The sequence below is a fragment of the Orbicella franksi genome, chromosome 2 (assembly GCF_964199315.1).
Source record: "Orbicella franksi chromosome 2, jaOrbFran1.1, whole genome shotgun sequence".
NCBI lineage: Eukaryota > Metazoa > Cnidaria > Anthozoa > Scleractinia > Merulinidae > Orbicella > Orbicella franksi.
The window spans coordinates 26,785,229-26,810,927 of NC_138146.1; the positions used below are offsets into that span (position 1 = coordinate 26,785,229).

Below are 25,699 nucleotides of genomic sequence, written 5' to 3' on the forward strand. Positions count from 1 at the left end.
CAGAAAAAAAAAAACAAAGTTTTAAAGAAAAAAAAAAAACAAAAACAAAAATCAAACCGTTTATAAGATAATGATAAATAAAAAATAAAAGTGGAAAACTAAAATATGTTAAATGAAAATAAGAATCCCGAATTTGACGCAATGGCATGTTAATTACAGAGAATGACAAGAGGTCATTTAAAAAGCCACATAAGCGCCTAATTTACGACGAATTTAAATTGTAATGAACGGGCAGATGTAGGTATATTTGAACGTTAGTTGGCTCGAAGCTTGTGTGAACCTCCCATTCTCGTTTTTGAAATTGTTATCAGTGGCTAATTCTCGGCTACATTTTCGTGTCAGATGTGAGCGTTACAGCTGGCGTTACAGTCAATGAGAAAACTTACGTACGAAAGCTCAAGGACATGACTTGCTTTGAAGGAGCTACGTCACGATTTGCACATCTTGAAAAATCTAGCCTAGTTTTTCAAGTTCGTCATTTGCAATCCCCGTTAATCTATGCCATCCTTAACGATCCTCATTCCGTTTTGATTTGTTCTTGCCTCTTAAGTGTTTTCTATCCTAGAACACGATCATTTTAAGGTTTTATTCTATTTAAAGGCAACTCTTTACGACCCTAAAAATAACTCTAAAAATCGTGACGTAACTCCTAAAATGTTGTTTATTCTCGCCCGGTTGCGTTATCGTTCACACTGTCGATATTATTCCCAGAATTTTTTGTAAAACAGCTATTTTTCCTTGAAATACAAATGGTTTGTTTCGTTTTATTTCGTAATATCGTATTCCAAACTCACATCTTGTAAAACTATAGACTTGTCTCAAAAACGGAAATTGTTTGAAATTATCAGGTGTTTAATTTTTTAGTGTTTTTATTTTTTGTGTTTCTATTCATACGTTCGTCCTATTATTACCATACTGACTCGTTTTATGACAGTTTACCTTTGATGCAAGTGAATACACGAAATATGATTTATCTGAACTGCGGAGAAAGATATGAAGACATGATTGATCATCGCAATCAAAACCCAACAGCCTGAAAAAAATTCATCTGTGACCAACTCCCAGTTGGCTTGATATTATAAAAGAATAAAGGAATATCACACCTAAATTAAATAAAACGTTCTGCTCACAGTAGTCACTCTTGTGCAATTTGCACAACAAAATTTTGAATTTTTTTCCTTGATCCGATCCGTGATCCGGTCCGTGACCCGATCCGTGATTCGGTCCGGTCCGATCCAGATTTTGTCGACGCCGCTACCATCTGCGCTACCTACATGTCCTGCGAAACGCTGTAGCACTAGGCCTTTTAACGCTGTGCAAACTTTTTTCTGGTTTAGTTATAAAATGACATGTTATCATATCACGTATTCGACGAAAAAAAGAGTCTTCATTCTCAGTCTGCATTTTGTACCTAGTCCGCAGACTGCAGTCTGCAGTTTAGTTTGTACCTAGTCTGCATTTTGTATCTGCAGTCTGCATTTAGTACTGACCGCTAAATTAATGATTGCACCGGTAGGGCAAGTCCAGTATGTGAGTATACAGTGCAAGAGTTCAACCCTAATTAATAGATGGAGCGTAGTTAATAATTAGACATGACCTTCGTTGTGAGAGGTTGTATGAGAAATACTGCTGTCGCTGTAAAGTGTACAAAACGGGCGATAAAAACTTTCCTTTAAACTCACCTAAGTTGTCTTCTTGTCGTTTCTCATGATTTTACAGCGTTAAAAACTTCTTGGCGGGTTACCTTTTGTGAGCAGGTCGGTTTTCCACCGCAGTTAACCCGGCGTTAAGACGCCTTCAACGCTGTAGAATCGTAAGAAACAACTTAGGTGAGTTAAAGGAAAATTTCATTGCCCATTTCCTACAGTGAACAGCGACAAAAGTATTTCCATACAATCTCTTACAACAAAGTTCATGTCTAATTAACTACCTCCATCTAATTAGGGCTGAACTCTTGCACTGTATGCCGATATTATGACGCTCACATGCTGAGCTTGGGCTACCTGTGATGATTGCTGTTAGTGCCACGCAACAGTGACAAACTCCTTTAAATCTTTTCTCCTTAAGCATCCTTGTGATAGCATGACTGTTTCAAATACAGTGGAATCCCGATTTTTGGAACCTCCAAGGGAAACGAAAATTGGTTCAAAAAACCTGAGAGTTTGAGAAATCGGGGGGTAACCCGAAAACACTGACACCCCGTCCATGGGCCCCCACTACGGACCTGGTCCGCGGCCCACATGTACCTACGGACCGGTCCACGGACTACCCCTACGTACCCCCTCTACGGACCACCCCAAAAATAGAATAAAATTTCCCTTACGGACTGTCTAATAGATTACTCGTGTCGGTGAAATTTCGAACGTTACGTTGTGCAAATTAAATGTTACAGATTTGGCGGGTTCAGGCTCGGTAGCAAGTTATATCCTTAAACACATTGCCATTTTCTTTGCTGTGGCTATGAACTCGTTCCAGGCTTCACAATTTGCTCGGCGGAATTACAGATAAAACAAGCAAACGATCTAAAAACACATCTTCCATAGCCACAATCAGATTGAGCCACGGACGGAAGGTAACAACTTTCCTTTTGTTTTTGCCATCGCCATCTCCTTATGCCGAAAACAGCTTTTAGATATTATTTTGAGGGTTTTAAAAGCCCAAGTCTGTTACATTTGTACAGCGTAACGCTCGCTATTTCACCGACACGAGTAATCTATTAGACAACCCATAAGCGAAATCGTCATTTACTTTTTTTATTCTATTTTTAGGGTGGCCCGTAGAGGGTGTCCGTAGGGGTAGTCCATGGACCGGTCCGTAGAGTCCGTGGACCGGGGGTCGGTGTTTTCGGGTTACTCGGTAAAATTACAGTGTTCGACTGAGGAGGGGAAACGATTTTGGTTCGAGTTATCGGGAGGTTCGAAAATATGAGGGTTCGAGAAATCGGGATATTCCACTGTATAATTTGGTTTTATCAACTGGGTTGACAATGTGAATTGGTTACCGTGAAGAGATTCGAAAGGTGACGTTTCGAGCGCTAGCCCTTCGTCGGAGCGAATCCAAATCCGATTCGCTCCTATGAAGGGCTAACGCTCGAAATCTCTTTACGGTAGCCAATTCACATAGTCATTATCAACCCAGTTGATAAAACCAAATTATCTTGTTATTCTCCCCACCGACGCAGCACCACAGTTTCTTTAGAAACTTACCCCCTCTATTCCACTGTATCGCAAGTTGGCTTAAAAGGCTTTTGATTTTCGGCCGGAATTAAATGTGCTCCCATGCCATTTGCAAACGATGTGTTCGTTACACACCTGCCTTTGTCGTTGACAGGGCCCGCTGAGCACTTTGGCTCGCTCCCACAAATCCTAGCGCGAAGAAGCGCATGCAAGATGGCGAAGTCCAAGGGAATTGCAGACCACTTGGCAGAATTTGTGGGGAATGAAATTGATTGCCCCGTTTGTTTGGAAGTATTTGATGAGCCCAAGTGCCTTCCCAATTGTGCCCACAATGTTTGCGTTAAGTGTCTTAAAAACCTAGCGAAAAGAAATCGTAATGAGCGAATAATCCAGTGCCCAGAGTGTCGAGTCAAGTCGACCATTCCACCGTCTGGAGTGACTGGTTTTCCTACCAACCACTTACTAAAACGGCTTATAGAGAATTCACCCGAGAGAAAAGAAAGACGTGCTTTCAGTGAAGCCCTTAAACAGTACAGAGAAGAGATAAGTGTCATGAGGGAACAGTTCGAGGAGCTCTCAAGGTTGCGCAGCGATGTGATCGAAGGTAGCAAAAGGAGAATGAAAGATCAGATAAGAGCGGAAGCTAAGCGTCTAACCAAGATGATCGAGGAGGAACAGAAAAGACTGTTGTCCCAAGTGGATGAAGCCTTTGGTGGGAAGGCTACCAAAACTCAGTTTGAAAAGAAGTATGATGAAGTCAAACAGCTCTACGCCAAGGTTTCAACTTCTCTGGAGACTGCAGACAAAATTACAGATGAACATGACTGGAAGACATTCCAGAAGTCAAAAGGCATCTTTGAAGAACATTTTCAAGGTAATTTTAAGACTCTAGGAGCCACAGTTGCTAACTTGCGCAGTCTTCAGTGTACAACTGGTGCCAAGTTTAACCCTGGGAATCTGCCCAAATCAGGCAAAATCCTTGGTGAAATTTCTTGTGATGAAACTCAACCAGATAACTCCGTGTCAAATGGACGTGTCATTCGTCATATTAACACAGACTTTGTTCCAACAACACTGACAGTTTCGCCATTGACTGGTGAAATTGCTGTTCTTGATGCAGAAAGTAGGCGTGTTCATGTTTTTACTTCTACTGGAGATCATCATAAGCAGTTTGATATCAAATATGGTAACCTCAAGGAAATCGCATATACTAACAACAGTGATATTGTGGTCCTGAATCAGGAGAAGAATCGCCTTCTGCACTTTGACAAGGATGGGGCTTTCATTCATAAGTTTGTCCAGGCCCCAAATGCATCTGTAAGGTTTCAGAAGATGGCAGTGGGTGGGGACGGCCGTTATGTTCTTACATCCAGCAGTGACACATCTGGGCCTGGTGTTGTAGTGTATGATGCAGAAAGACGCCACAAGTTGGCATTCACATGTGATCTTTTCAAGGGAAATAACGTGGCTGCAGTACATCACAAGGATAAGTTCTATGTTGCCGACTGCACAAGCACAATCAAGATCTTTGATAACAAGGGAAAGTTCCTTCAGGAAACAAAAAGCTTGGGTGGTAAGACAATCAAGCTTCTGTCACTGGCAGTGGATTCCCTGCATGAAAACTTGGTGTGTGCTTCTGACAACAATACCATTCTGGTTGTTAAAACAGATGGGAGTGTGGTTACTACTTTTCCTATGGGAGGAGGTTTGAATGCCATTGCAGTGTCCAAGGGTTGTAACAGCTTGGTGGCTTGTTTCCACGAGAAGAAGTTCTTCCAAATTTTGTCTCACAAAGAGTGATTAGTGATTGCTGCAGAAGATACAGATCTATTTTTGTTATAGAAATGACAGTTCTTGTTATATTTGAGAAATTGAGATCTTTAGGAAATGCATAGTTTTGACATATAGTAGCTATTCACTGATGTAAAGAACATCAGAGACACACTGCTAAATAATTTAGACTTTGATGAGAGATTTAGCCAGAACCAGAGTGCATTTTATTATTTTGTGGAATGTGAATTGAATTACTCTTGATTATTTTTCTCTTGAAATTTTACTGTAAGCACACCGTTTTGTTCCTTTGGGCAGCACTTATGTAGGTTTAGTTGTAATGTCTTTACAGACTAGGTTATGCGTTTCGTTGAAAAGCTGTATGGTAGAACAATACAGTACATGTATATATAGTGATCAGTTTGGTCATACAGAGTAATTTACCAGTAAGGCCTCTCCATGTTAATATTGATTTGAACTTTGATATCTGGTACATGTACATGAAAAGTTTGAGATTTACCGTAAAACTTCGAATTAGCACCCGGGAGCTTATTTCAAATTTAGGATAAGACGGGGGGTGCTTATTCAAGGGGGGCATTTATTCGAGGGTTATATTAGAGGGTTATTATTCAAGGGCACTTATTCAGGGCTAGAGTTATTTCTTCTTTTTTCCTGCCCCCTTCTTGGCTGGCTTATTTAATTTTTCCCAAATCGTAGCCTGACATGATCATTTTTATAATACATCATCTGCACGTAAACACCAACATAAGCTGTTTATTGACATAAAAAGCTGATCCTAAAGTTTAAATCGCAGCACCGTTAGTAATGTGTTCACTAAACATGTTCACAAACTGAAACAATGTACAAATCTAATACTGCATGACGAAAACTATACACCCTTTGTTGTCTCATTACTCATCCACAAAATGGGGGGAGGGGAGGGGGGCGCTTATTGTAAATTTCGGCCAATAGGAGGGGCGCTTATTCGAAGGGGGCGCTAATTCAAGGATTTACGGTAAGTGTACTGAAGACTGCATAAATTTATACTGCTAAAACACTGAGTAGCCATTTTCCTTTCTTGTGCTTTCCATTCAACCAAAAATTCCAGAACTTCTGAAATGGGGACAAATGGTAAGGAAATTTCCTTAGAAAGGTGCCAGAAATTGATTGGTTCTCCAACAACATCCTTTACACCTATTTGTCATGTAATAGGCCATATTTGTATTCTTGGTACTCGACTGGACCAAGCTTGCAATGGAGGTTCATACAGGGAAAAAATCGTTAAAAAGATGTTTATTCATTTGCATTTGAAAAGACCCCCTGCATTAGCCTCACTTGCAAGCTAGTTCAAGTCCAATAAAAAAAATACAAATATGGTATAATGGCGCATGATCACTTTGGTATCCAGTCATCAACATCATCATCATCACAACATGGTGTTATGACACCAATAGCGCGAGTATCCAGTTACGGGTACTAATTACAATTTGAATGGGGCATCTTTGCCACTCATCTTCAATGCGTTCCCACTGTTATTTTGCCATTCAACAAGAAAACTACCTGCTATGCTTTCTAAGAATCTGTTATCGGCAGCCTTTTTTGTAGTGGTTTAAATGCACATGTATGTTGTCTGTAAAACACTGGTTCATATAAAAGTGTTTATTTTAGCAATAGACAGGCATTGAAAGTGTTAGTAGCAACTATTGTGGAAAAAATATCTAGTTCAGACTGGTATAGGAAAAAAATATCTTTTAATAAACTCTTTAAATAACAAACATAAAAAGCTCTAATAACTATAAAAATTAATGTTACAACAACAAAAGTCATTCCTAAAAAACTTTCTCAAATTTCTGTATATCTTATGATTGAACTTCAATTTCTTTTAACAAACTTATAACTTACATACTCTATAATTTACTGGTTTTCTGTTTAAACTGAACCATAAGTTACTTCTCTCAGAAAGGTCAAATACTAAGAACACATTTTAACCTGAGCAATATCTTTTAGAATTATTAAGCATTTTCTATAAATATTCGATTTGAAGAACTGCAAGCACACTCTTCTATTTGTAGAACTATAAAGCACTTGTTTAAGAACTTTAAAATGAGCTATTTTGCTTAACTTTTTAGCATTTCCAACAAAACTAATAATCTTTTGAAATATATTGTTTTCAAATTTCAGTCGATACTATACCATGCATTATTACACGATTAAGTTAGTTCAGAGGACCAATAACTAAAAATCAACCAATCAGATTGCTCCATTGCCAGTCAAATATTCCTGAGTATGGGAATGGGCACCATCTCATGTGATCCTGCAAGATCACTCTTGAAGATTTTTGGGTAGTTTTAGTCATGTAATAAGTCTATTATTAACCATGCTTGCTCAGGACCTTACTGGTAGAATATTGGCCCTCTGTCTTTTTCGTACTGAGCCTTGCTGTGCTTGGTCCGCACTGTCAAGACCTAGAGCTGATATTCTTCCAGTAAGGCCCTCGTGCTTAGTTGATATGATAATTATATATTTGAAACTTAAACTTTTCTTTTGGCCTGTAAAGATCTCAGTTTTCTCAAATTCTCCTCAGTTAGCTGGTCTCCGGGCTGTAGTCTGAGTGCTTTCATGTAGCTCTTCTCTGCTTCATCAAGTTTTCCTTGAAGATGCAACATGGCTCCAAGATTCATATGGGCTGCAGGATTCTAAGAACAAACCAACATGTTTTACTGCTACAAAATAATGTATGTCATCAACTTGGGTAGTAGGTTTTAAAGAAACTGTTGGGCTACATATGCCATTTAAATTGAACCCCAAAAAGAGACCAATCATAGCATGGCTTGAGTTTTCTTGACCCCTAAAAGGTACCACTTCAAAATGGACAACATTTGTTCAGTACTTCTTCAAGTGCAACCCTAAAAGATACCTTGAAAGCTGAAAATAGTGGCATTTTGTCCCAAGCAACCTAAGTAAGACCAAAACCTGTGCTTTATACCCCATCGCATATCTTTTCACAGAGGAGTCCCCCTCCCTGGGCCAGCTACATAGGTAAAGTAAGGTTAAGTCTGCATTCGAGCCAAGTGGCCCATCAGGCCGGAGCTTATCCCGGTTTCTGTAGCATGAAGCGACTAGGAGTATTTCTACTCCCCCCTGGATGGGATGCTAGTCCATCGCAGGGTTACCCCCTGCATTAAGTTCGCCGGTACCCATTTATACACCTGGGTGGAGAGAGGCACTATGAAAGTAAAGTGTCTTGCCCAAGAACACAACGCAATGTCCCCGGCCAGGGCTTGAACCCGGACCGCTCGATCCAGAGACGAGCGCACTAACCATGAGGCCACCGCGCCTCCCCGGGCCAGCTACATGCCCAACCTTTATGTACAGTTATCTGGCATTTGTTCTTGATCAGGCAGTTTTAATTGTTATGCAACACAACAGCAATGTTGAGCTTGAATCTATACCAACTAGCGTATTGCTCCCAGGAATTTCGCATGCTGCCACAAGTAAATTCTCCTCAAACACTTATTTATACTGTGTAGGTGAGAAATTACTGGCCATGTGTCTTTATCATGCAAGACAATGTTTTGTTCCATGAAAATGTCCATACCCCTTCCGTGGAAGGGTTTTTGGTTTGAACCACAGAACCCATGAGCACCCCTGTGGAAATTCCAGTTTAGTTCCAACTCTTTCCTCTGGCTTTTGAAATCCTCGTTCCCCCTGGAGTTTTCAATGACCCCTCCTTAGGTGGGGATCATGGTTATTGCTGGTAAAGTGGACAATGATAATTTACCTCTGGATTTAACTGGACTGCTGTCTTATAACATTTTTCTGCCTTCACATTGTCTCCAATTTCTCTAAAAGGAAATAATAAACATCAAAATTAAATCATCTTTGGACTATGTAAACTGGTACATGTAGATCAAAATGAAAATAGTTCAGTTCTGAAGTTGAAGCACACAAACTGCATCAAGCCAGCCTATTTTCTTGTTTACCAAAACATACCTAAGATATCCAGCAGCAGTAAATGCTATCTCAAAATCACCAGGAGCTAACTCCATTGCCTTTGTAAACATTGCAGCTGCCTCAACCACTCGCTTCTGATCATACAAAAACTGGCCTGGAAGAAAACAAATATACACAAAACATTAACAAATATCAACAAATAATAGATTGGCTCTGTAAAACACTTTTATTCTTTTATTTCCATGTAAGCTGTATTGATGACAGTATAAATAGATATTCTAGACCTGGTTGTTCAAGAGCTGATTATGCTACTCCAGGATTAAAAGTTAAACAGAGTTCTAATTTCTCTTGAATAATAATGTTTTCATTGTCCATGTTTCCTGGAGTTTACATAAGTCAAAGCCAAAATTGAGGGACCAAAACGTTAAACAGAAAACTTTTCTGAAAAGTTACAAAATTGAAATAAAAATTTACACTAATCCTGGATTAGCTTAATCATGCTTTGAACAACCCAGCCCTGGGGTTTTGTCTCACTAAAGAACTAAATTTCTTAAGCAGAAGCAAACTCACCTAAACGGCTAATATTAACCTACCATAATGAGTCCAGGAACCGTGATCTGATTTATTCAACGCCTGTGCTTTCTTAAACCAATCCTCTGCTTCAGTGAAGTGGCCCTAGAAAATGAGCATTTAATGATTGCTATTGCTATATTACACTTTAATTTCTATCTTTCATTGGTAAGTCATTTTATTCTGAAGTGTTAGTCCTATGGATTACCAGTATATTTATGCCATGTAATAATTAAGTTTGCATGCCAAATGTATTCCAATTGGCAGGCATGGTGGCCACATGGTTAAGACGTTTATCTCTGGATTGAGCAGTCCGGGTTAAAGCCCCGTTTGGGGACAATGTTGTGTTCTTGGGCAAGAGACTTTACTCTCCCAGTGAATCTCTCCACACAGGTGTATAAATGATTACCAGGGTAACCCTGCAATGGGCTAGCAACCCACCCAGAGGGGGAGTAGAAATACCCCTAGTTAACGCTGTAACAATACATCGAACTATCAATTATCGCAATATTATCGCTGCGATAGCGATGGATCAATAGAAAAAATGAAGCAGTATGCGAACTAGTGATAGTTTCAATAATTTCTATGCTTCTGACTTTTTAACTTCTTTGGAAAATAAAGACACCGTTTCTTACCCATCTTTGATTCTCAAGGTCATAATAACTGTAAACAGTACAAAACAATCTACTGTCCAACTGCACCTAGAATGTTTTAGCAACTTGATTCTTGAACCACTTTGTGTCTAATGTTAGAGGGGGATTCTATAAATTGCCGAGGTTTGCTCCAACTTCAAACACGGCAGCCAATTTTGTAATCATTGCCAACAAAAAAGGAACGGCTTCTGGGTGGAAGTAAGTTGGCTTCATCAAAGAAAATGAAGACTCTGGCATCAAAAATGCAACAGTGGGGTGCAGATTATGCATGACAACACTGAAATATAGTGAAAATACGACGAATCTGATGGACCAAAAATGTCGTAAATTGAGAGATTTGAAAGGTTCGACCTCGTCAGTTGTGCTCAGATGCCTCAAGTCCAGCTGAACCAGTAACTCAGCTGACTGAACAGAAGTCTCTCTCCCAATTCTTTCAGTGACCTTTTCCACATAATTCAAGTAGAGCAAGGGATATTTTGAATTGTATTTTGCAGTTTATCATGAAAGACTTATGCCCATTCTTAGTTATTTCCTAAAGTATAAGGCATTAAGTAAAAACAGATATTCCTGAAAACTATCACAACACTATTGCAATAGTAGCTCCACTATCGCAATACCCATGTGACCTATTGCAATACAATATTATGATTGCAATAGTTGAAATTTTCCAAATAGTCACCTCTACTCCTAGTCACTTCATGCTACAGAAACCGGGATAAGCTTTGGCCTGATGGGCCACTTGGCTTGTATGCAGACTTCACCTACCTTTTACCTAGTGCATGTCAACGATATCGTACATCTAACTTTTTAACAGAAAAATGTCTTTCAAACTAATTAAGCAAATTAGTTACTATGAACTGAACAATCATTCATTACATTTGTACTCACTATTTTAGCAAGATGTTTGGCGTATGTGAGATGTACAGACAAGTGATCTGGTTTACTCTTTAGTGATTCTTTGTACCATTTTTCTGCCTCATCAATATTTCCAGTTGCAGAGTATGCCTCACCTAGGATAGCATATTTGATTTAAATACTTAAAATCTATGCATGTTATTTGTACAATCAATCAATTAGATAAATCCAAATGTACCTAGGTACTTTTCACAGCCACTATGACAAAGCAAAGTATACTCTTCTGAAGATTACATAACCCAGGACAACATAATATATTTACAGGTAAATGAAGACATGCTAGTTTTTTGCTTGAAGTTAAATGTAAAATAAATCCAGTTATTTTAAAGTGGTACTACGACAAAAATGGCATCTTTCCTATCCAAGCCATTTTAAAACATTAACAAGTAGTCTGCATGAGGAGAAAAATACTGTTTACGTATTTTTTTTTTATTTTTACGTATCATTTCGTTCCAGAGATATTCAAGGTTTTAAAATATGCAAATTAGCCAAATGATGACGCCATACACTCAACCAAATTTTGATCAATGATGAAGAAAGATATCTTGGCCAATTTGTATCAGAAATGTTTGATTCTTTGCAGTAAGATTCTACTATATGTGCTCCACAATACAGGGTTGACAGTTTTGTTACCATGGCAACATACTGGGTTCCAGACCTCCCCAATATTAAAGGCTTTTCTGGCCACCTTTGGTGTTCCATTTTGATATTTGCTAATGGTGTCTCATATGCATGATCCAGCAAGCATATAAATATGTTAGCTTGGGTTTGTGACCTTGTTTAACGTTTTTTGAGCTGAAAATCACTAACATATTGAAATCAAGTGGATGGGGACTGGAAAGGAGTGAGTTGCCATGGGAACAATTGTTTATAGCTGTGTGTGTAGAACTATTAGCCTACCAAGTTTCAATGGTCTGTGCTGCAAATTGGCCAAGATAGCTCTATTTATGTACTTGATTAATATTGGGTTGAGTGTATGACGTCATCAAGCATCTCATTTGAATATTTTGCACATTTTTCAAACTTAGATATCTCTGGAACTAATGCAGATATTTGCAAACGGTAAACAACGTTTTTATTCTTTCATGGAATTCTATGTGATACACCTAAAAAATCAAGGGGTAAAAATTTGATCATAGTACCACTTTAAGAAAATAAGTAAAAATTAAATGCATTTGACCCTGAATGATAAACAAAATGGTCAGTATGACACTTAACATATTCTTCTAAGTATATACTGACAACCTTTGAGAATTTCTTTTCAGGATGTCCTTCTACGTTTAAATATATTTTTCTGTCAGATACTCAGAATGAAGACATAATAAAAATATTTGACCAAATATTATCATTACTATCATCACAATCAGTTTGAACGGTGTACATACTGTATATGTATGGTCCATAAGCATGTTTATTTATGCCTCATAAATTATAAAGAAATACTCAAACAATGTGATCAAATTCTGCACAGGCAAAAACAAAAAAAATAATTTTTTTCGGAGCTGATTCAACTGGGTGCATTGCTAATGCATTCCTACAGAAATGTTCATTTTGCATCAATAATCCATGAAAAATAACTGACAACACTTTGATTGATCCACTATCCACATCAACTGAGTATTGTTGTCTGAACTTGTTCAAAGCCAGCATTTTTCTAGCCTTCAAGAATAACAGATTAAATCTGGGACCATTCTTCCATGTGAAATCAGAGTTCTTAAAATTTTTGAGGCACAAAAATGGTCTGACTTTCCTATGAATACCTGCCATTATTAAGAAATTTTGTGTACAAGCCCACATACATCATTACTTGACTGTGCAGAAAGTGATATAAATGGACGACAAACAGCAAACAAAAACATTCCTTAGGGTGCACACCACATTCCTGAAAAGTAAGCATTTCACATTTATGCAATCAAAGAATAACAAACTGAAAAGACTTACCTATCAAGTTGAACAGACTATGAGGCTCGTAATGAGGTGGTCTGGTCTCTACTGCATCCAGGTAAATAATAAGGGCTTCCTGTCAGCAGATAAAAATAACAATAAAAACCTCTCATATGTAAGGCTTATGATACATCGATAATTAAAAGTAGTCCTTGAAGACTCAGTGCTTCTGCTTGTGTGCTTAAATAGAAGGCTACTGTCTAGCCAGAAAAAAAATCTACTTACCTCTACTCGTCCAAGTTGAGCTAAGATCCGTCCAAGGTTGTACTTTATTGATGCAACTTGTAAGTGGTAAGAAAAAACACAGATCATATATAGTAAGTCAGTGCATGCACATATATCATATATGTATCATATAATTATGTAAGTTACATTACAGTCAAAACAGCTCAAGCATTCCTGCCAAGGGTAAATGAATTAGATTAATGAACAATACGCTTATACCATATATTTGGAATGCTAAGCACCAGGACTTCTCCTGTAGTGGCGGGAAAGATATCAAGGATGGCTGACATCAAAGAGGGTTTTATGGAAGGGGCAGAAATGGTAGGTTTGTGTCAAGATACCTAACTATTTTTGAAAAGGTTCGTTTTAAATAAAGTTCATTAATCCAATCAAAATTCGAGTATTGGATCGAGTCTTGTTTTGAATTTTCTACTCTTCACTCGAAGAACGGACTATTGAAACAAGTAATGAAATCAAAATTTCCGGTAGTGAACTCATTCATTCATCCTTGGCAGGAATGCTTGAGCTGTTTTGACTGTAATTTGCTTTGCTACCTGAGTTCTAAGCAATTGTGCCATTTTGAAAATAAAACTGCTAGATATAGTCTGAATCAGTGTATAGATTTGTGAGAAGAAACATTATTGGCTGTACAAAAGATGTACATAGTCAGGCAGGCACAGTATTTTGTCAGATTATTAAAGGGAGGAGCATGACAGTAAAGCTTCTCTCATTAAAGAAAAAAACACACAACACTCCAGTTTGAGGGCTCTCACTCTGCACACCAGCTCCTGATTCTGGAACCTGCAAATATATACACCTTCATAACTCACCCTAAATAAATTACTTCACTTCAGCGGATGATTAATGAAAGTAATTCACTTGCCCACCAGACAAAAGCCACTATCACAGTGTCATCAGATGTACTTTACACACTGCGCATATTTTTAGGCATGCATACAGTGCATAAGTTCTTTGAGATTCATCTACCACAGACACCACACCCTTCTCTTATTAACATCCATGGGCTATACTTTCAGCTGCCTACTGTACTTACTAGAATGAGAGTGTTGTTTGGGATCCTTTAAACCATGACCACTAATGGTTGAAGCATTTCTCAAAATCTAACAAGAAAACAAAGAAAGATCACCATATCAATTAATTGCGATGAATACCTTATATGAATAACTTGCCCTATATCTCATTCTACTTGTAACAAACACCTCTAACTGACCAATATGAAAAGTTTGTTTTCATACCACCAGATCTTGGTGGCTTGTTCATGAACAGTTTAACATTTACTGAGTCTTACTGACATTTCCTTTCCACACACTACTGACAGACATATTACAGATAGTACTGTTTGCAACTTTTTCCCTTTAGTTTGTTAATACTAGTTAATAAAAATCCTGTCCACCCCATTTATAGGCTATGGCATCTTTGATGAAAGGTTGTCATGTTGTGAGTCAAATAAATTATAAACTTAAACAAAATAAATAAATATATAAATAAATAAATAAATAAATAAATAAATAAATATCCATTTATATAGCACCATTTTCCACTAATTGTCCATGGCACTTTACAATACTTTAAAATTAAAATCCTAAGTTTAAAATCCTAAAATTAAAATCCTAATCCTTTAAAAAAAAAAAAAAAAAAATCTTAAATCCTATCAGAATCCTAAGAATTAAAAACACTATATGATACAATTAGGTTACAAATAAAAAGTAAAAACTACAAATCAAACACACGCTTAAGAGGATAAGTCTTAAGATTAGCCTTAAAAACTGCCTCTGATGATGAAAGTCTGATCTGGAGGGGTAGTTTGTTCCAGAGGCTTGGTGCCGCCATGGAAAAGGCCCTTTCACCATACGTTTTAAGATTTGCTCTAGGCTCATCAAGCAACCTGTTGTTTGAAGATCTTAGTGTGCGACCAGAAATGTTAAATCGCAGTAGGTCTCTAATGTAATCAGGGGCCAGTCCATTCAGAGCTTTGTAAGTTAACAACAATATTTCGAAAATAATCCTAAAATGAACTGGCAACCAATGTAAGCTCCTTAGTATTGGTGTGATATGTTCCTGCCTTCTAGTCAAGGTAACAAGGCGAGCTGCTGAGTTCTGTACAAGCTGAAGTCTATTAATCAGATACTTTGGGAGACCATACAGTAGGGCGTTACCATAGTCCAAACGTGATGTTATGTAAGCGTGAACAATAGTCTCAGTAGTACTCTGGGATAGGTATCGCCTAATTTTAGCTATAATACGAATGCAGAAAAATGCGCTCTTGCTGGTTATTTTAACATGTTCTTTGAAATCCAAACATCGATCGAGTGCAACTCCTAAATTCCTGGCCTGTTTACTAGATTTGATTACTTCATCACAAACTCGCATATAGTCGAGGGGTGGTCGTGGACGATATTTAGAACTAATAACCAAAAGTTCAGTCTTATCCTGATTTAACTTAAGTTTGTTGCACAGCATCCAGTCCCCAATGTCCTTAACACATAATTCTACTGCCGTCTTTGAGCTTGATAGGTGATTAGGACAGTTGGACGTAAATGACAAGTACAACTGTGTACAACTGTGTACAACTGTGTGTCATCTGGCAAGGAACAATACCTTAACAGCTTCTTCCTTATGCCCCATGTCAGCCAGCACAATTCCCAAATTCAAATGGGCAGCTGCAGAGAAGCATATATCTAATTTATTTACAAAATTTAGAAATTATTTTTTTGTAAAAGAGCCACTTAAAATAATAAAGAAAATTCATTCTGCCATTCCCTTAGTTATGAGTAACAGTAGGTATCAATTTACTACTTTCATGAGGAAATTTTACAGAAGTCCTTAGCATGTGATTAATTTACTATCAGCGCCACAAGGATAACTGATCTCACCAGCCAGTCTAGGTCTAAAGTGGATGGCATGTTGATAACTTTGGACTGCCTCACTGTAGCGTTGCTCCTCAGCTAAAAGAATCCCTCTAAAAAGCAAAATAATTATAGCAATACCTCTTGAAAAGTAATAAAGTGAGACTGAACAAACTTGCATCTAGCCCTTGCATCCTAAATAAATCAAGTATCAAGTCAAAAATTACAAAAGTTAAGATGTACACTAATACTGACAACAAAAAATTAGACAATGACTTCTACCCAATTTTATAAAGGATTCATTTTCTGAAGGAGCTTACAAATACATTTAACATACTTACAGGTTGTAATGAGTATCAGCCATATTGGAGCGATATGAGAGAGCTTTTCTGTAAGCATCTTCTGCTTCTCTAACTCTCCTTTGAGAATTCAATACATTGCCAAGATTTGACCAAGCTGATAGTCATAAAAGAATATTGTTGAGTTAGGTGTTACCGCATTTGGTTTTACCTAACAAAGTGATCAGTACTTACAATAAAAAAATTTTTTAGTGATAGGATACTTATAAGACACATTGTATTTTATTCATTTAAAAATACTTGTTGTTAACCACGTTTTGATTATAAGAAGTTGATGTTCTTTACAACCGAAAATGAGTATTTTCCTGTTCAATAAATGTATACATGTACAGTAATAATTGTTGAGCTAGATAATATTAATTATGGGTAAACAGGGAGACTAGTTTACGCATAATCATCTCCAAGGATAAAGAAGCACAAAAACTAGACATTTACCTTTAGCAGGGTTAACAGAGATGCCAGATCTATTAAGAATGCAATAATATGCCACAACATGAGATATATTAATAGATTTGTACAATTTTATACTAAAAACTAAAGCAAAATCACACAGCACTATACTTTTTATGAAGACATGACTGATCTTTGCATTTACACACACAACTTAAGCAGTTGTGAAATTAAGCCTGAAAAAAGCCTGAAAAAATTCAGGCTTGAATGGATTCGAACACACAACCTCTGTGAAACCAGTGCAGTGCTCTACCAGCTGAGCTATCAAGCCAACTGGGAGCTGGTCAAGTTGTGAGTTTATAATATACCCATAGATGATGAAGAATACCAGTGAATATATGAAAGATCATAAATATTTATAATCAGGAAAATTATAACTTTGCACTACACTTTGAAAAAGTGCAGGAAATACACATTCTGATTACCTGGAAGTCATAATTCAAAACTCTGTTGAAAATACAGAGAACTTTTATTCAGTTTCTGGGAGTAGTTTTCTGTGATCTATGTTTAATAACAAGGCTGTGGCTTAATAGACTATGTCCTCTCAGCTTTTTTTGACTACATTAATTGTCACAGGGCATTGCCCCTCACCAACTATTAGAGAATAGCTATAGAAACAGACCAAGCTCAACACCTAAGAAACACATAAAATAAACGTTCTCTGAAAACAATGTAAACGTTTTAGGGATTATGTACACATATATATTATATATGCTACTACAGTTTGAGTTTTAAAAGCGTTAAGAGTATTTTTGCTGTGTTTACATAGCCTCATATAAATACGAAGGGGGCTGGTAGAATTCTGAGACAGTTATGCAAACCTGAGATACAGTCAGCTCGGGGTTTGCATAACTTTTGAGAATTCTCCCAACCCCTCTAGTGTTTAGATGAGGCTGTGTAAACGCTAAAGCCTTATGTGTCCCATGGTGCAACGAGGACAAATGATGTAAATGTTGAAAAAGAGTCCCCTATTGCTTTTACAAAGTAACTATTTCTTGTCACAACCATGTTTGTATACTGTCATTTAAACACACCTATTGACCAATGGGAGTGTGCATTCTATATCTTAAATAATCTAGAGATCATCACCTGTACAGAGTTTCTTCATTCTGCCAGTCCCAGTTCCTTTGCACCGTTCTTGCAACAGATAAGATGAAGACACACACCAAGAGCCCAGTAAATAACCTCTGCTGATCCTCATTACAAGCCCTCCAAATTATATCAGCTCCGATTGCAATCAACAGACAAAACCCCACACTGGGAATGTAAAGTATTCTCTCAGCCACCACAAACCCAACATAGAAAAACAGATTACTAGCTGGCAAAAAAGAAAACATTAAGATTGTAAGAGCAATAAGGGCAGCTTGAAGCAAGTTATTTCTGTATGTGACATTGAATGATCTCATTGGTAAATTGTTGTTCTGGTATGGTGGATATGAATTTGTATCTTTCAAAGGTCCTCCAGAACTTTCTGTAGATCTTGTTTGTTTCTTCCCATTTTTTGGTGCATGATCTTTTCTATGAGCCACAGAAGGATTTTCCTTCCTGACTGTTTCATCTCCAGTGTGATCCTCTATACTTGTTTCAACACAAAGAAAACACCTTGTCAAACAGTAAACTCCCAAGAATGTGAGAAATCCGTAGAACATCACAGTTATTGCACAACGTGGATCCAGTAATGATTCTACAAGGGGTATAGAATCCATTGACCAGTCAAAGCTCAGTGTTCTTGGAGACAGAAGAAGCCAAAAATTAAATGCTGGTAAATACAACAAAGTTAGCAGCCTTGTCAGGCTACTTTCACAATTTGCTGCAGGATTATCAGATGGTGAAAAATCAGGAGCTTGCTTTCCCATTATTAAAATTCTCAAACATAAAAGCCCAAGTCCAGTGAAAAACACCAAAAAAAGACGCAAGGTAGAGCCACTTTGGAGAGCCTAGAAACAAATTACAAATGATACCATAAGGTTGTACACTACAACTACTGTAGCTGAGATAGCTTATTGAAATTATACCTGGTACAGTGTTGCTACCAGTCAAGGGTTGTCACTAAGTGCCGGCTGCCAGCGAAATTCACCGCCTGGAATTTGGCGGGTAGGTCACGCAGGAAAGGACAACAAACGGTTTTTAGGTTATGCACATACAATCATTCAATATCTGAGTCATATCAAACTGTCTACATGTAAATGAAAAGTTTGGAATAAATTTCTGACTACCTTGAGTATCGGTGCCACTGTAATGAGTAAATTAATTGGAATAAAATCTTGTTTTGAGCACATGTTTAGTGTGTTCTCTTTCTGTGTACTGTGTCCGCCATCTTCTAAACACAAAGCTTGATAGCCCCGCATTCAAGGTATTGTGAAAAATTGAGGATGAAATTATGTTTCAGGTCTCTCGTGAAAAATGGTGACTGGCTCAATGAAAATCTTAGCCGGGAGACTATTTTCTTAGCTACAACCCTGCCAGTCTACAATGTCTGATAGAAAATTTGTTAGCAAGTCATAATTCTGACTAGTAACTAAGGCACATGTAGAGTCAAATCTTCTAAAATTACATGTTAGTGTATACAAAGTGACTATATTAAGAGTCTTAAACAATATAGTTAGAGATGTACATGTACAAAGACAGGAAAAAAATTCCCACTGGCATCAAGTCTAAAAGGTACATTTACCCAGTGGTCCAATTGTTAAAACAACTTTGGATCTACCTCATTAACCATTGAAACTCTTTGGTATTACTTTGGAAATCTTTTGAAGAAATCTCTGGGTATGAAGGAGACATTGGATAAAATTAATTCCCTCAAAAATGCAATATTTTTTAAGAGCCACGGGCTACATCTATTATCTCACATGTGATCTGCAAGTTTAATACTACGATTATCAGTTGAGTAAGGCGGGACGAAAGTTTGGTCACGAAGTTTTAACGTAAAATCGTGTTGTTGTCACGGGCAACTTACCTCGTTTCCGTTGGTAACAATATCAACAGCCGTTGGTCGCCTGTCGCGTCGCCTACAATTTCGCGCGCTTTGCTGTCAATTGACGTCAAAGGCCGACAAGTTGCCAATGGATACGGAACCAGTTGCTCGTGACAACAACACGATTTTTACGTTAAAACTTGGTGACCAAACTTTCGTCCGCCTTACTCAACTGATAATCGTAGTAAACGAAAGTGGTTTATTGATGTGAATTAGGAACTAAAAGATGATGCCTAATCTCAAGTGATAATTCTTGACCTTTTTATCAAGCAGGACCTATTATACATGTCAGATTATGTCTGAGATGTGTATCACAAAACTGAATAAAATAATGAAGCATGGTAGTACTTATTGCAGAAGACAAAATAATTTAAGGATCATGTGTATTAAAGTCATCCGCGGTGGAGTGTTGATTGATACCCTCAATGGACCCTCAATCAACACTTGATCGACATCTTGATCAGCACTTGATTGACATCTCAGTCGACAATATTATTGACTAACTTTAGCAGACATGCCATCAAATGTCGATCAATGCATATTAGTCGGTCGACACTCAGCCAACTATCGGTCAACAGTTGATCAAGTGTCAATCTAGTGTCAACCGAGTATCAATTGAGATGTTGATCAAGTGCCGATCACAGGTCGATTGAGTGTATTGATTGACACTTGACCGCGGATGCCTTTAGTACACATTATCCAATAATAATGTATATTTTTCGCCAAATTTGTCATTAACAGCATGTGCCACTCACCTTAGTCAAGGTGACAAACACAGCCTGTTTCTTGTTAGAGCTGAAGAGGATGATAACCTCATAAACAGCACACACCCCTAAAACAGTAATGCCTTGTTCTTTGCTCAACATGCTTGCAACACACATTACAAAACACAGCAACAACCATGGCCACTGATTACGGTTCTGCTTATGTAGAGTAGTGTTTGTAGGTGCCTTGTGTGACTTGATGTATGCCAAAAACGATGCAATGAAAAAGAAGCATGCTTCAACATCAGCTCGTCCAACAACTCCAGTCACAGCCTCTGTTAGGAAACATATAATATAACAAGTTATCAGGCATGACAACATTATTGAAACATATCTACAAGAAGTGGATATCCTCTTATCATATATCCCTAAAACGTATTGAGGGTAATGTTACCGTCTTGAATTAGGAGGCTTTATATTGTTGAGGCAGGTGGCTGATTGTGTCTTCTTTTCCTCAAGAATTACACTAGTTAATAGCCCAGCAGAGTATCATCAGCTGAGATTCTGAATTAGATGGTGATTTTTTTCAGGAAACTAGCTACACATACTTTCAGTGCTTATTATCTCTCTCTTAAGTAAAAGACAGGTCTCCAAGGTAGTGGGAGCTGATCTAGGGTTCAGAGTGCCACTGTAACCAATTATTTTTTCTCATAAATAACATTTCATGGATAGGTCTCAGATGTTAGTTTTAATTGTCCCGTACAGCATATGGTCTGTGATAGAAGGTTTATTCACCCAGGGAACTATCACTGCATATTGTGATCTTTTTTGTATATCAAACAAGGGATGGCTGAATTGAGAAGAGGTACCTGATACACTGGAAGGTGAAGTTCATTGCTACACATTCATTTAGGAAAATATAAATAGGTAATTAAATAATTTATTTATCGTCATTAATTTAAAAAATTCTCAGCAAAACATCTGATATTTTAGTCCAGATAAAATTAATGTGCACAACTGCGATTTATATAGAAATCTGAGAAAACAATATTTTTGTCCTGTTAGTCAAATACATGCTGCATGGAGTGGAGAGGAAAGTGTAGTACGGGAAAGGTGTTCTAACAGGTGGAAAATTTGAACTCCTATCTAAGAGGAATAGAATTGTCTTGCCCTTTAGGTTATTTATATCTTACCTGTATGAATGGGATGTACGGCAAACAGTAGCCCTGCCACTAGACTTGGGAAGTGTGCATGTAGAAACACATATGACAACACCACAACTAACCAACAAACAGCACTGTGTAGTAAGACATTCACAAGGTGGTATCCAAATGGATTCAATGCACCAATGTAATAGTTTATCCTGAATGTTGCCACACACAAGGGTCTGTAAGACTTGTGGCTTCCACTGTGAGTCAGAGGGGTGCCCCAAAAGTCATTGAAAAGTACATTGCTCCATGGAGTTGTAGGCAGGAGATCAGAATTTTTAATGATGGCTCGGCTATAAAACAACAACAAAAAAATAATTTCACAAAGAGATGAATGAAAATAGTAATCTAAAGAATAATCAAAGGAGCTACTGATTAAAGGACAATGATTTGTGTAACATGAAGCATTAGGAGTATTGTTACTCCACCAGGATGGATTACTATTCCATCCCAGGGTCTAAAAAGGCTGGTAGCCCATTTATTAAGCATTTCAATCAGGCTGTCCTGCTGACTACTTTATTCTTACTAATTTTCGCTATCTAGACCTTATTTTTACGGTTTAAAAACAATGAGAATTTTCAATGTTTTGAGTCCTAGCCTTGTGGTGAATTGTTCTGAAATAAACTTGTTAAGTATCTGTCCTTAAAAATGTTTTTCCAGTCTTTCTTTTGGTTAGTGCCCACTCTTCCTTTGATTCACTGCTTTCCTCAGCTTTTAATTAGGCTAAAACCTCATTAGTACAGTTATCAAAGTTTCCATTTATATGTGGCTTGTAGAAGTATTTGATTTGTGACAAATACCCTCAGTTTAGAGTTTAAGAGAATAAAACACTGTCACAATTGCAGAATTAGAACAATTTTGCTCTAATTTTTCTTGCAGTGGCAAAAATGATCATACTAGGAGTATTTACTTTGCTTGAAAAAAGAGTCTACAATGCATTACAAAGCAGGTCAGCTAAGAGGCCTTAAAAATGGTATGATATTGTTGTCAGCTCCCAATAGCTCTGATTGGTCAGATTGGTTACACCATGGTAAAACCAATTATTCCCACTACTTGACATGGGTCTGGGCACATTATGCTATCATCAAGTATAGAGCTCTTTACTTAAGATGAAAGAATTCTCTTGCAGGAGATTGAATGAGCACATGATAAGGGATGTTTGGTTCTCAAGTTATGTTCCGCACTTTGGACTGAGGCTGATAACCAATAAAACCGTGATACAAATCACAAACAAAAAAGTGATTAAGAAAAGGAAAGATAGGACACCTTTACATTTTTGTTGTGAATAATTTCTTTAAATATTTCAATAAATATTCACATTTATAACCATGCATATATCTGACGATAATTTGGCTAAATATTTACTATTTTTTGCAAAGTTGATTTTATGCTGCAAACTTTTAAAACCAGAAAAGCTTCAATTACGTTCCTCCATGCAAAATGATTGGCATTAATAATTAACAAACACGAAACTCCCACTGCGAGTATACCTTTGCCAAAAAAACGTAATATTTTGACAATTCTGTCAGTTTTAAGTCGAAATCAAAACACAGTACGCGGACAGTACGCGTAATTAGAACCTTACAGTTATTCCAATACATAATTTTCTGCTATGCTATCTTACGCTTCGCAAAATAAATAGTCATTTCTGCGACGTTCATTCAAATACTGTTTAAATTCGGTTTCAGATCGTCTTTGTTGGAGAAGATTACAATTGTTCTTTAAACGAAAAAAATAAACTAACACAGGTGGGCCACGAGATCTCTGGAGGATAGCCAGCCTTATTGAGTTTGACTGCGCGTTGTTTTCGAGTTGTATTTTTTTCCTTTAACGACGATTTCCACGACGAAGAAGTCTTCGAATAATTTTTTTTTTTCATTCAAGTATATTTGCAATACTTGATCCTTGGGTCGCCATAATGGTTTTAAGCTGAACGCCCGCAAACGATCACTCGTTAGAAAATGTAAGCTCAAGTTAAGCTTATTTCAAACACGAAACAGAGAAAATAAAGGAAGCTCAGACGAAATGTCTTCAATTCAATCAACATCTTCCTTTTGTAAAGTGTAGAGCCGATTGCTGGTATCGTGACCAAAGTGCTAATTTTCTAATAGAAAGCAATTGAAATCAGTGAAACCTCAACATTCCACCCGTCACCCAAAATTACTGACTCGCGCGGATTATAAAAAACATGCCTGTGCACGCACTCACCTGTCATCGTACACGAAATCTGCTGACAAAGAATTTAGATAGCATAAAATTCCTGCCAGAGAGGAAATTGCCGCTGTATAGTACCATTTCCACTTATCATTCTGCATTCCGAGAAGAATTGGCGGCGCTTAATAGTTGAATCCGGCCACCTGTATACAGTTAACTCCCGCCATTGGCCATGTTGTTTAGATGGACCTTGGTAGCCACGCCAATATAAGAAGCCATGCTGTCGGGGGGTGGGAGGGGGGATATGGGATGTGTGTGCCCCTGGTGCTGCCAAAATATCGCTCAAAAATAAAGAGTTCTAGCCTAAAATGTCAGCAAGGAACTGAAACAGGTCTGGACATGACCTTGTAGTTTTATCGGAAGGAAACGACCATTCTGTGTGCAGAAGATTTGAGCGGATACAAAATTTAAAATCTGAAAGTTGAATTTCAAAGTTTTTTCACTGAAGGGGTTGAAACACATAAAAAATGTTAAGAGGTGTATTTAAAAATTGTTGAAGCAGGGACAAAACGTTTTTAATTTGCTCTAAGGTACTCGATGCAGGAAAACCTGATAGATTGATCTCGCGTGTTTAATCACCTTTAAGCCCAAAGCGTTAAAGAGTGATTAAAAGTTAGGTCAACTAGAAGCATTCCTTTATTCAAGTCTCTAAGCTAAGATGTGTTTAAAACAGCAGTGTGCTGTAGGCGACGCTGGCAGACTCTGTCATGCAAGCGAGGGGGCCTCGTAGCTTGATAATTTATACCCTCTTCGTGCGTCGAAGACAGCCAGCTACGCAGGCAATCTTTTTGCTTGCTTAGACCGCAGAAATTTAAAATAAATTAAACCCGAAGGGACCACAGGTGTCAAGCTTCACATCTAGCTTTTTTAAATAAATACAAGACTTTCCTCAATGGCAAATTGTTTTAAAGCATCTGGTGGCTTTTTTGGTTAAAAACTAAAATCTTATCTGTCAGAGGAAGCAGAAACATATAAAACAAGAAAGATTTAAAAGAAAACAGTAATGAAAGAGAAAGCCAAAAACCCACATATTTTCTGACAATTACATCTAATGCACTGAATAATTTAAACTGGACTATATGAAGACCCCTGGGCTCTTTCACCGGCAAAAGTAACTGATTCAATTCAAATTTATGAAAATATTCTGACAGTAAACCTTGAGGCGTGAAGAATTAAGATAGACGATAAAGACTAACAACAGGAATTTGTCATGATGAATTCAAATAAACATAATATTCATATGTTTTAATTTTCAGTCGATTAAAAACGACTTCTTAGCATGAAGTACAAACACGGTCAGTCAGATACTCCGCAGGTGACAAGAAAACTCAAAAGCTCAAACTAGGTGTTGTGATTCCTTTTTTAAAATTTCTTTTTTAAAATTCTGGCGATTAGAGGATCATTCACAGTCAGCTCTCGGTTAGGAACATGTGATGACCAGCGTGTAGTTTCCAGGTCTTGCCCTTTTTTTTTTCACACGCAACAAGAAGACTAGTAGTGCAGATTTCTTCAGCAAAAGCAATACGCGGTCTTTTTTTCCTTTTTTTTACATTTAGCCTTCAACGTGATTGAGTGGCTTGAGTGACAATGTGATCACTCCTCTTTAAAAAGACCTTTACAATTGTCTTAAGACACAGTCGACAGCCACGTAGCTGAATTGATACGCCTGGAACACGAAACGAGTGAACTGCAGTGCTGGCATAAATATCCGGTGAG

General features: G+C 37.6%; 2 protein-coding genes across 3 annotated transcripts; one reads left to right on the plus strand and one right to left on the minus strand.

Annotated features, from left to right (window-relative positions):
• Positions 1-1,953: 1,953 nt before the first annotated feature.
• LOC145478989 (uncharacterized) lies at positions 1,954-6,535 on the plus strand. The gene has a single exon (XM_081457209.1). It carries the CDS (start codon positions 3,279-3,281, stop codon positions 4,974-4,976), a length of 1,698 nt encoding a protein of 565 aa, XP_081313335.1. The 5' UTR covers positions 1,954-3,278; the 3' UTR covers positions 4,977-6,535.
• Positions 6,536-6,678: 143 nt separating this feature from the next.
• Positions 6,679-24,176, minus strand: LOC145478988 (protein O-mannosyl-transferase TMTC2-like). 2 transcript variants are annotated; one of them, XM_081457207.1, is made up of 16 exons: positions 23,978-24,176; positions 21,755-22,062; positions 20,613-20,896; positions 17,973-18,820; positions 16,869-16,897; positions 16,416-16,530; positions 16,102-16,187; positions 15,827-15,888; positions 14,262-14,328; positions 13,208-13,263; positions 12,980-13,058; positions 11,012-11,133; positions 9,494-9,575; positions 8,940-9,054; positions 8,728-8,791; positions 6,679-7,642 (listed from the first exon to the last, which is right to left on the minus strand). In XM_081457207.1, the coding sequence occupies exons 1-16, from the start codon at positions 24,082-24,084 to the stop codon at positions 7,478-7,480; spliced, it is 2,589 nt and encodes an 862-aa protein (XP_081313333.1). In that variant the 5' UTR covers positions 24,085-24,176; the 3' UTR covers positions 6,679-7,477. The 2 variants fall into 2 exon arrangements, with proteins under 2 accessions (XP_081313333.1, XP_081313334.1); XM_081457208.1 differs by lacking the exons at positions 20,613-20,896; positions 21,755-22,062; positions 23,978-24,176 and adding an exon at positions 20,031-20,585 and having other exon boundaries at positions 17,973-19,739.
• Positions 24,177-25,699: the final 1,523 nt, after the last annotated feature.